Source organism: Canis lupus, chromosome 28 (assembly GCF_003254725.2).
Source record: "Canis lupus dingo isolate Sandy chromosome 28, ASM325472v2, whole genome shotgun sequence".
NCBI lineage: Eukaryota > Metazoa > Chordata > Mammalia > Carnivora > Canidae > Canis > Canis lupus.
In genome coordinates this window covers 10,752,927-10,764,597 of record NC_064270.1, presented here as the reverse complement: position 1 = coordinate 10,764,597, position 11,671 = coordinate 10,752,927, and the positions used below count along the sequence as shown (strand labels likewise).

The window sequence follows — 11,671 nt, the reverse complement described above, 5'->3', positions numbered from 1 at the left end:
GCATGGTTTGGCTTTTTGGTGGAAGGTGGGGGAAAGAAAAACACCTAAGTGATATCTTAATAAACGTATAGTGTCCTCAGGGGTACCTGGGCAAATGATTGCAGCCAGCTTTGCTGGGCATAGAACATTGGTCGGGCTGCTGTGCTTCATTGTTTCTGGGTTGATGTCCCTCGAGATCAGCAAATTAAGTCCAGGTTTTTGAAACCTGCTAGATGGGCTTCCATTCCCTTTGTGAAATAGGAACATATTCCAGAAATGTTTTCTGGGTTGGAGGGCAGAGGCCAAGTGACTTGCTGTGTCTGGAGGGTTGGAGGGAGTTGATTTTCAGCTGGATTTTTGTGTGTGCAGAATGGGGAGGGCACAGCCAAAGCCATCTTGTTTCCTCTCTCACCTCGGACCCAGTTCTGAGCTACAGGTTAGGAAAGGAAAAACAGTTTTACAGCCATGCGTTTGGCTCCGTTAGAGCAGACAGGGTTATATGAACTGAAAGTTTCCTGTCCTCAGGCCCATCTTCTCTAGGCATGGGAGTTGATTGAGTCCCTTCCTACTGCCAGCCAGCGCTCTTGGGTCCTCCCGTGCGTAGCACCTCTTCCTCCCTGGCCTGTACACCACTTGCCCACGCTGGAGCTCAGTAACTCAGCTCTGCTCATCAGCTGTGTCCTAACTAGCGAGTCACTGCTCTGTGCTCTTTCCTTCTCGTTAATACAACAATACTACTTATAGGGTAGTTGGGAGGATTCAATGAAGATCTGGATGTCTGGGATAACATACATGTTCAAAAGATGATAGCGGCTAATTCTTAGCACCACCACTGTCCCTTCCATTAGGGGGCTCATGTCTGTACCAGATGTGCCCAGCTTGCCCTCGCTAACTTGAGCCACAGTGAGCACAAGTGGTCCCCAGCCCTTTTTTTACCCTACAAGTCCCTCTCTAACCCTTTCCAGAAGGCCACCTACATATAACCTAAACCAGTGTGTCCCTCTGTTTCATCATTCTGGGGTTAGTATTCACTGGGCACATGTGAGCCAAGTACTATTCTGGGTGCCAGGATTGAAGAAAACTATCATTATGTCATGGTTTTATGGGCTATGAGGTAGGCACTGTTTTCTCCATTTTATTTTATTTTATTTTATTTTATTTTTTATAATATTTTTTTTTAATTTTACTTATGACAGTCACACAGAGAGAGAGAGAGGCAGAGACACAGGCAGAGGGAAAAGCAGGCTCCATGCACCGGGAGCCCGACGTGGGAGTCGATCCCGGGTCTCCAGGATCGCGCCCTGAGCCAAAGGCAGGCGCCAAACCGCTGCGCCACCCAGGGATCCCTGTTTTCTCCATTTTATAGATGGGGACACTGAAGCCCAGGAAATTAAGTGGTTTGCTGGAAGTCACCTCCTTTTAAGTAGACTCGCTGGGATTTGGAACCCAGGCAGCCTGGTTCTGAGATCTCCTGTTTTTAAGATTTTATTTATTCATGAGACACAGGCAGAGGGAGAAGCAGGCTCCCTATGGGGAGCCTGTTGGGGGAACTAGATCCTGGGATTCGGAGACCATGCCTTGAACCAAAGGCAAATGTTCAACCACTGAGCCAACCATGTGTCCCATGTATAAGACTTTCTTGACCCCATTTTCTCCCATGTTGGATTATTACGTTTTCTTAGGAGCATCCACAGACCTTGACCCACCAAGTACCTTAACACAGTAGCATCACTAGTCTCAAAATTCTCTTGAATGCCAGCCACGGATGTGCAAGGCCCTGGGGATCTGGGATGGGGGCAGGGTTTGAGACATCCTGGAAGAATTCACAAGCAGATTTGGGGCCAAAGCCTTTATATAAGGTGGTAGGAATTGCATAAAAGAAGTACAGATACAAGTGGTATATGGCTTCTGCGCTTAGAACCTTAAGTTGTTAGATGAGGACATAGGGCCAAGGCGCAGTCTCACCCAGTGCACATATCCAGTGGGACTGCACTATGGCCAGAGCCGCATTCAGGGATGAAGTTAGAATGGTGTCTGCAGACAGGGAGAAAAGATCTGCAGCACCTGAGAAGCAAGGTAGAGGGAAAGAGAAGTGATCTTTGTTGAGGGCAGGCACTCCATTGGCACTTTTTTTTTTAATATTTTTTAATTTTTTATTTATGATAATCACACACACAGAGAGAGAGAGAGAGAGGCAGAGAGAGAAGCAGGCTCCATGCACCGGGAGCCCGACGTGGGATTCAATCCCGGATCTCCAGGATCGCGCCCTGGGCCAAAGGCAGGCGCTAAACCGCTGCGCCACTCAGGGATCCCTATTGGCACCTTTTTATATAAGATGTTGCTTTGCTCTTTATAATGGGGAGAGGTAGGAATCATTAGTGGTAGAGCAGGGTCTGAACTCAACAGCCCTTAAAGCTGATCTTGCCTCCCCCCTGGGCAAGTGTCTGTGTGTTGAGGCAATGGCCATTTCCAAGGGCCTGCAGCTTGGGATAGCCCATTTCTAGTACTTGGCCCAGGAATGACTGTGGCTGGGATATTCCCTGGCCCCATGGAGTGGTTGGGCACAGAACTGGGGGTGTGGAAGCTGGCCGAATTGAGGCACCTCTCATCTTCTGAAAGAGCTGGGGCCTAGGTTTCCCTGGTAACGTTCTGCAAGTCTTGAGCCCAGAAGGTCCAGAACAATAGGGAAGTGGCAAGCAGAAGCTGGTGGTTGGAGTGGGGGATGGGGCTTGATTAGGAGTTTGATGTGGGAAGTTAGAGGGACAGCAGCCTGGTGACTCATAAGTGACTAGAAGTTGGAGAGAGCAAGCAGGACTGAAGATAAGGATTCGGCTGTTAGGACTAAGAGGGGAAGCTCTATTAACACCAGCTAATGTATGTAGGCTTGCCACGTGCCAGGCTCTGTTCTAAGTACTTTAGGAAGACCGACTCATCACATCAATATGGGAGGAGAAAAGTAAGTAATAGGTATGGAGACAAAGTAAGAGTGGAGTCGAGGGAGGCTGACGGGTGGACAGCAAGGGATGGTGGGTATGTGAGTGTGTCTACACACGCACACGGCCGTACACAAACAGGTAATGCTGTGTCTGCATTATCTCTGTGTACATCCTCTGGTTAGGTCCAGGGTATATGGAATCAGAACTTGCTCAGTGACTTTCACTATCTTTTTCACACTCTGAAGTTACGCAATTTCCCTCATCGGCACTATTAAGATGTGTTTTGAACATCTGCATTGTGAGTTCTTCCCCTCCTTAACCCAGCTGAAGCAAAGTACTATTTATGGTACATCTGGAGAAAGGTGATTATGACTCCAGTCTGGGGATGATTTTTGGGAAAACCTAGGAAATCGGTTTTCTTTCCCATGTTAGTTTGTGGAATCTAATTTAGTAAAGGAGAAACAGGCAAAAGGCAGGCCAAAGGTAACATGATAACCAGCTGGTGATTTTTTTTTTAACCCACCCAAATCAATAAGTCAAACAAACTGCCTGAACAGCCTATCAGTTGGGGGTTGTGAATTTTGCCTCCTATGAGTCAGTTAATTGATAAGGGGGAGCAGTTCATAAACTCCTTGATATGAGACTTAGCTTCCATTCTATTGTGGCGTAAGTTGCAGAGAAGGATTCCTTCACACAAGAACGACAGGCATACCCAGCAATCCCAGGCACGCACACGGGTCTCAGCAGCCAACTGTCAGGCTCCTGGCCCACTGTGGTAGGACAGTTTGTGACAAAGTGGGACAGCCGGGATCCCTGGGTGGCGCAGCGGTTTGGCGCCTGCCTTTGGCCCAGGGCGCGATCCTGGAGACCCGGGATCGAATCCCACATCAGGCTCCCGGTGCATGGAGCCTGCTTCTCCCTCTGCCTGTGTCTCTGCCTCTCTCTCTCTCTCTCTCTCTCTCTCTCTCTATCATAAAAAAAAAAAAAAAAAAAAAAAATCAAAGTGGGACAGCCATCCCTATAACCTCCCTGACCCCTGCCGTTCAAACCTGGCCAGACTGGGCACCTGTGCCTTCCTGCCGCCTCAGGCAGCCTTATCCCTTAGAGCATCTTCCCCTTGGTTTCTCCCCCTGCATGTCCCCTGGTGACAGTCAGACATGCACAGATCTCTCCTGGTTGAGCAAACCCTTCCCTTGGCTCAGTTTTTCTTTTTTAGCTGCTGTCCTTCCCTTTCCATCTTCTTTGAACTTCTAGGAACCACAACTCCTCACCCCAAGCACCCCAGTCCTCCTACAAGTCTGTTGAAATTGCCCCGTTTGTTTGCTCTGCAAATATTTATGAAATGCCAATACCCAGGCAGCGTTACTAAATGCAGCTCTGTTTCAGGCAGTGGCCTCAGCATTTTTACTAGCATTAGCTCAGTGAATCCTCACAACTCTGTGAGACAGAGACTTGATTACCATCCGAAGTCACAAATGAGGAACTCAAGGTTAGGTTAGGTGAAGTCACCTACCTGCCCAAAGGCACAGGAAGGAGCTTTAAAGGAAAGCACCAAAATTGCCCCCCAGGCAGTATGTACTGCTCTAGAACAGATATTTTAGATGCAGCGGGGTACTATATGGAGGCCTATGGGTTTTGTTTTTTGTTTCTTTTCAAAATGTGTCTTTCTTGTCTTTTCCTCTCTCTTTCCACCAAGGCCCTTATCACCTGGTGCCTGGATGTTATAACAGCTGACCATAAATGTTCTCCCCAACTTCAGACCATCCCCCATGCCCAGTGGCCTGATAATCTGCCCAACACATTCTCCTCATCTTGTCCTCTGCCATCAAAGAATAGCTAATCTCTTTGGAAAAAGAAGACATTCATATATGAGCTCCTAAGATAACCCTATGATGAGTAAATAAAATGAAGAGTAAGAACAAAATGAACTCTGAGATCACTCCCTGCGAAGAAATTGCCTGCTTTTTCTCAGTACAAATTATGAACAAAAGTGGACAGGGTGGGCACACAGAACTTCAGCTGAGTGTTGAATCTGAATTAGAAGGGAATGGTTTTTCTGATGGAGGCATTAAGAGCTGTTGTCCAAGGCTGTTCTCAGCACAAACCCTCCCCTTTGTAATATTTCCTGCTCCTCTGGCTCTACCAGCCCCAATCCTGATTGGCTTTCAAGGTTTGGGAGGAAGGGGACTGCCACCCTTTTGAGACTAAATCTCTGAGTATAGACTGAGTATTCCCTTCTTCCATTCTTGCCTTAGCACTTACCTATACAACAAGGGTGTGTACTCAAGCGACTGGTCTTCAGAGGAAACAGGTTTATGCTTTTTAAGAAACAGACTGAATAAGTCTTTAAAAGGTAGGATTTTCCACAGAAAACAAAGTAGTGGCCTTCATGCAATAGCTTCCAGAAATGATGTTTTATTATTTGAGTGTTTACTATTTGCTTCCCTTACATTATCTAATTGAATACTCACATCATTTTTCAAGATAAGGCTCTTTTCTAACCCCCATTTTGCAGATGAGTTCATTGAGATCATTGAGATTAAGGACCCTGCCCCAAATCACACAGATGCCTGTGTGGAGGCAGTGGGGCTGCCTGCAAAGCCTGTGCTCTTATCTATCATGCCTTCTGGGAAACTGTTAAGGGTAGGTCACTTGTTCTCCGGTTCAGTTATGGATGGAAGACCAGGAGGACGTGCTGCATGGGAAAGGTTTTGTCCCTTTGCCTGTACCAGCCTGCACGGTGTTCCGGGGAGCGCACCACTCTGGGCTTCCATCGCTAAACGAGGCATAGCACTAGACCGCCTAAGGCTGAGCTCTCCCTGGGCTGACATTCTGTGATTACTGAGCATTGGTGGAAGAGGGGGGAGCTAATTGAGTGAGTTAGTAATTTGGTTGCCAGGGTAACTCTTTCCTGATTGGAAGGAAGGAATCACAGGGTTCAACACAGACTTTGCTGGATAGGAAAGTGGTGTCTGATCTTCGTTCCATGTCTCTGCTTATGAGCTGAAAAGGGAAGGGTGAAAATTGAATCCAAATATTGTAGCATTTTTGCCTAATTTAGAATGGAATCTTGGGGTGGCAGTCTCTGCAGTCCTCTCAGAGGCATGCCATTCTTTTCTTCACATCATTTATTTGACACTTTCTGTGTTTTATTTTTTTTCATTGACTTTCTAGCTTGGTCTTTTATCTCATCCGGGTCATTTTCTGTGGCCAGTTAGCTGTCTTCATAGGATGCTGAACATTATTTTGAAAGATAATGGTTGTGGCATACCTGGCTTTCCCTAGGTCAGCCGAGCAATCTGGGGTAGTTTCTTCCAGGTTCCGGTGGCAGGGCTACCATGTTGGACAAGGGCAGGGGTGTCATTCACATTGTAGTCTATGTGTGGAGTTGTGCAGTGAACACTATTGGACTATGTGTGATGGTATTAGGCTGGCTACTGGAAAGAGGCCTGAGCTGGGAGCCCAGAGACCTGTGTTCTAGACTCTGATAGGCCTTTGGCTTCATTAAGTGACTTCAGTAGGTCACTCTGCCTTGTCCCCTTCCTGGACTATTTTTCCACCTACAAAATGGTCTAATATCTTAAGGGGCAGTCTGGGTGGCTCAGCAGTTGAGTGTCTGCTTTCAGCCCAGGGCGTGATCCTGGAGACCCAGGATCGAGTCCCATGTCGGGCTCCCTGCGTGGAACCTGCTTCTCCGTCTGTATATCTGCCTCTCTGTCTCTGTCTCTCATGAATAAATAAATTAAATATTTTTAAAAAAATCATTTGTGTAAACCTTGACCTATTCCAAAAAAAGGATTTTGGGGTGACTAGTAAGAGCTGCAAGAATATTTAAAAGATGGACAGTTAGGGTCATAGTGTATTTAAAGTTCCTGATAGCCTGATAGTAGACATTAGTTTTCTCCAGTCTTTTTTTTTTCTTTAAGATGTATTTATTCATGGGATCCCTGGGTGGCGCAGCGGTTTAGCGCCTGCCTTTGGACCAGGGCGCGATCCTGGAGACCCAGGATCGAATCCCACGTCAGGCTCCCGGCATGGAGCCTGCTTCTCCCTCTGCCTATGTCTCTGCCTCTCTCTCTCTCTCTCTCTCTGTGTGACTATCATAAATAAATAAATAATTTAAAAAAGATGTATTTATTCATGAGAGACACAGAGAGAGGCAGAGACATAGGCAGAGGGAGAAGCAGGCTCCCTGTGGGGAGCCTGATGCAGGACTCATCCCAGAACCCCGGGGATCAGGACCTGAGCCAAAGGCAGATGCTCAACTATTGAGCCACCTAGGTGCCCCTCCAGTCTTCCTTTTTTTTTTTTATTTTTTTTATTTTTTTTTTATGATAGTCACAGAGAGAGAGAGAGAGAGAGAGAGAGAGAGAGAGAGGGAGGCAGAGACACAGGCAGAGGGAGAAGCAGGCTCCATGCACCAGGAGCCCGATGTGGGATTCGATCCCGGGTCTCCAGGATGGCGCCCTGGGCCAAAGGCAGGCGCCAAACCGCTGTGCCACCCAGGGATCCCCCTAGTCTTCCTTTTTTAAGGAGGGAGTAGTACTGGGTAAGCCCCATGGTTGAGTCTAGCCTTAATCATTACAAGAAGCCAGCACAGTTTGTGCAGTGGCATGGAATCATGGCCAGTTTGGCCCTGGATTGCTCCTAACCCTTTGACCTCCAGGAAATCCCATGCCCACTAAAGTAGTGGGGCTGAGGACCTCAGGGATACCCCTATGCCAGGGAAAGTCAGCACCTGACCACTTTCCACTTTTTTTTTTCCACTTTTGCTCAGTGACCAGAGGTGACAGCTACCTGCACTGTTGGACACCCCCACACACACACACACACAAACCCCATCTTCCTCAGTTATGTTAGAGCCTCCATAATCACCCTTCCCTTGCTGAGTGGCAGTGGACAAGCCTCCCACACTTCCTGCATAGGTTGTGGGAAACAGCTGGGTGTGCTCTGGAGGTACTTCTTATAGACCATCAGGGGCTGTGTATATTTGAATGGGGAGATACAGACAATAGGCATGGAGCCCAAAAGGGTGTTAGAAAATCAGGACTGTAACATACAGTAGTCAATCTAGAAAGCATTTTTGGGATCATGGCATAGTCTTCTTTTGTGATAAACTGAGGACCTAGTGGTCTGCCTACCAAAAGGCAGTCCTGGGAAGGAAGGAGGAGAGACTAGAGATTGTTCATCTTCAGTATGTGCCAGTCACCATAAACCTTTTCCTCATCCCATTTCTTGTCTATTGTACGGATGAAGAAACCAAAGCTCACAGGGGTTGAGCAACTTGTCCAAGGACCCCATTTAATAAGTGGCCTTGAATCCTGGATCATCTGTTGCCTAGTGTGGCTCCTTTCTGGAGGGAACAGACTGAAGTAACTCAGGGAGGGACATAACTCAGGGAGGGACAGAGATGGGCTGTTAGGTCACCGCTTAGGGAGAGCATGGCAACAAACATGCCAAGGGCAGAGAGAGGAGTCCTTTCAGACACTGCCAGCCAGCTTTCCCACTGTGGGTTTGTATCCCGATCAGCCTCTAACCAAGAGCTGTCCTAGCCTTAAGGACCGCATGTGAAACAAGTCCACTTAATGACCACAGTCAAGAGAAAGAAAAAAAGTCCCCGTTTGCAGTGACCAGCCGATCTGATGTCCTTTGCTAATACAGTCAGAGGCAGCTTCATAAAACATCTCCATCACTGGTAATCCAAGGGGCTCTAAGGTTTTAGTGAATGGGATTGGTCCAAAACCTGACCTCACTTTCATTTAATTTCATGCCAGCACCAATACACACCCAGCCACGCAGACCCTGCTTAACTAGTGAGCTGCTCAGACACAAAGGCGCTCTAATTACCATCCACAAGCCAGGCTGACAAGGATTTCAAGTGTTTTTAGGTTTATGGATTAGAGAATTGTGCTCTGTGCACCTTTCCCATCGAAAGCCAAGAATAAGATAAAACCAAACAAAAAACCCCAACCAAAAAACCCAATGCATTTATTAAAAACAAGTATTTCAGTTAAGTTAAAATCCTATAATCAGGATAGCCACAATTCCAGACACTCCGGTGCGAAGTGTAGATACCTCAATAGCCACATCTGGATGATGAACAAGCCATTGAATCTTTTAAAACTTAAACACCAACAAAACGGATTTAGATCCCTCAAGAGTAAGTGAAAAGTATGCTAAACGCACTTCACCACGGCTCACAATGGCAAAGCCTGCAGCTTCTCCGTTTGGAGGGTCACATTTTCTACTCGGTTTCCTTCACTTACAAAGGCGAGCGGGCATGGCTGGGGGAGGGGCGGAGGGAGGAAACCAACTCCGTGTATCCAGGGAATTGCAGCTGTTATTGCAAATGGCCCCGGAGAGTCCATTATAAGCTGCTGTGCGAGGCTGTGTCCCCGGAGGGCCCGTCACGTGGCGTCTCCCCAGCCCCCAGCCCGGGCCCCAAGGAGCGCCAGCGCCACCCGCTTGGAGTGGGACCGCCGAGCCGAGCCGAGCCGAGGCGGGGAGGTGGGGGCGGGGGCGGGGGCGGCCCGACCCAGGCTGAGGCTCGGGGCACTTTCTGAAAGCCCGGGGCGCGGCGGGCCGCGGTGGGCACCGGCCCGGCACGTCCCCCTCGGCCCGCAGCGGCGGCGGCCGCGGGGCGCGCGTCCTTAGGAGACTCCAGCACTTGCACAGCACCGGGCGCTTCTCCCGGGCACAGGCGGAACCCGGCAACTCTTCCGCTCTACGGGAGCCCCGCACCCCCGCGGGCGCTGGGGGAACCCTGACCTTGAACCCGAGGAGGGGGACGCAGGGAAAATCTCCCAGAGAGGAAGACTTCGCCGACTCCCACTTCCCCGCGCCGCGGCACCGCCGCCCCCGCCTCCCCTCGCCGGCGCGCAGCCGCCCCCGCCCCCCGTCGCACAGCGGGGGCAGCGCGAACCTTACTCCCATTCAACTCCCAAAAAAGGTCCTTTGATGGCACCGCGTGTTTTGCGTTAAGAACCAGCACCCACAAGACACAAGATGGGTTTTTTAAAGAGTCGTAAATTTTTCAAGTCTGGCAGTTTGAGGTTCTCCCTGAAATGATGGTCTGACTCATGTTCCCCTCCCCCAAAGTGGATCAGGAACCAGCCCTGAAAAGGTAAAGCCAGTAACTGGGGTCACCCTCGTCCTTTGGGCGCGCGCGATCCAGAGACGCGTGGAACGTGGCCACATGGCCGCTGGGCTGGAGGGTCCCACTGGCTCGGCTGCGTGGATCTGCTCGCTGCACCGCGGGGGCTGGCCACGCCGAACGGGGAGTACCACTGGATGTGAGCTTGGGGTGCGCTCGGTAATCTGCCTCAAACAGGGCACCCAAGTTCTTCTGTTTCTCAAACGCATCGGGGGCCCTCCATTAGTTCCCCGCGAAAACATTCGCGGTTTTTCCATTCCTCGTCTGCATTAGCTTATTTTCCCGCTTCCAAAACGCGAGTTCACCAGTCCGTCCGAGTAGGGATGTAGCCCTCTGGGGGCTCCCCTGCCCTCCAGGCAGAGGCTGGCGCTGTGGCCACTCCCGGGGCGTTAGCTGCCAGGGACAGGAACGCCGTCGCCAGTTCGGGGCTGCGCCCTCCTCCCGGACGCGCCGGAGAAGCTGCAGGCCGCCCGAGGGCTGCGGGGAGACGGGGGCTCATGCACCGGGGCCGACAGCGGCCCGGAGAGCGGGCGCTGGGGAAGCTTTGCGTGTATCTGCAGCCGTCGCGAATGAAGCCTCCGCACCGCCTCCTTGATGAGGTTCCCCGAGAGCACCAGCTGCTGCAGGAGCCGGTGCGGGTCGTCGTCGCCGGTGCGGGATTCGGGCTGGGGCCCGCGTCGCTGCTGGAGGCGGCGGGAGGCGGCGGCGCCCCGCAGCCACCCCCGCCGGCACGGGCCCGACAGCGGCTGCGGGGCGGCCCGCTTGTCCGCTCCCGAGGGCCCGTCAAGGCCGGGCTGAGGGGCCAGCGGCGACAACGCGCTGGGGCCCGCGGCGAGCTCGGCCACGAAGTAGGGCGCAGCCCGACCCCGCACGCGGCCGCGGTCCCCGAGGGCGCAGCGCAGGGCCCCCGGGGGCGCCGGGCCCACCGCCTCGGCCGGCGCGGGCGGCAGAAGCAGCGGCAGCGCGGGGGGCCGGGCCTTGTCCGCCCGCACGGCCGCCGGGGGCCGCGGGGGCTGCGGCGGCGGCCCCGGGGGCGCGCACGGGGAGGCCGGGCTGTCCTGCGCCGCGTCCAGCTGCAGCGTCTCGCCGATCTGGGCCACCAGCAGGTCCACCTCGCCCGAGCCGCCCAGCGTCACCGACTGCTCCAGCAGGAGGAAGCTGTCCTCCTCCTCCTCCTCCGCCTCCCCCTCCGCTTCCTCGCCGGCTTCCTCTTCCTCCTCCCTCCGGCACGGCATGGCCCCCCGCCCGGGCACCCGGCGCTGTGCGGCCGGCGCTGGCGGCTCGGCGGCCGGCGGGGCTCGGAGGGCCGCGGGGCGCGGGGCGCGGGGCGCGGGGCGGGGGCCGACGCGGGGGCGAGGCCGGGGCCGGGGCCGGGCCGGGCCGGGCCGGGCCGGGGCGGACGCGGAAGCCGGAGCCCGCCAGGCACTCGCGCCGCGCGCCTGCAGCAGCGGGAGCCGGAATCCTACCGGCTCGGGTTGATTTGTAAACAATGGGTGACGTCGCGGCCGGGCCCTACCACCGCGCCGGGCCGGGGGGGCGGGGTACGGCTGGGGGCGGGGCGCCCTCCCGGCCGGGGCGCAGGGTGAAGCCCAGCAGCTTCCGA

At 52.6% G+C, this 11,671-nt stretch overlaps 1 protein-coding gene across 1 annotated transcript; it reads right to left on the bottom strand.

The window, feature by feature from the left end:
- Positions 1-8,878: 8,878 nt before the first annotated feature.
- LOC112672132 (proto-oncogene FRAT1-like) lies at positions 8,879-11,394 on the bottom strand. Its single transcript, XM_025466776.3, has one exon. It carries the CDS (start codon positions 11,301-11,303, stop codon positions 10,458-10,460), a length of 846 nt encoding a protein of 281 aa, XP_025322561.1. The 5' UTR covers positions 11,304-11,394; the 3' UTR covers positions 8,879-10,457.
- Positions 11,395-11,671: the final 277 nt, after the last annotated feature.

Excerpts from the sequence above, each read along its gene's own strand:
- LOC112672132 (XM_025466776.3), bottom strand. The coding sequence starts at position 11,303 with ATGCCGTGCCGGAGGGAGGAGGAAGAGGAAGCCGGCGAGGAAGCGGAG.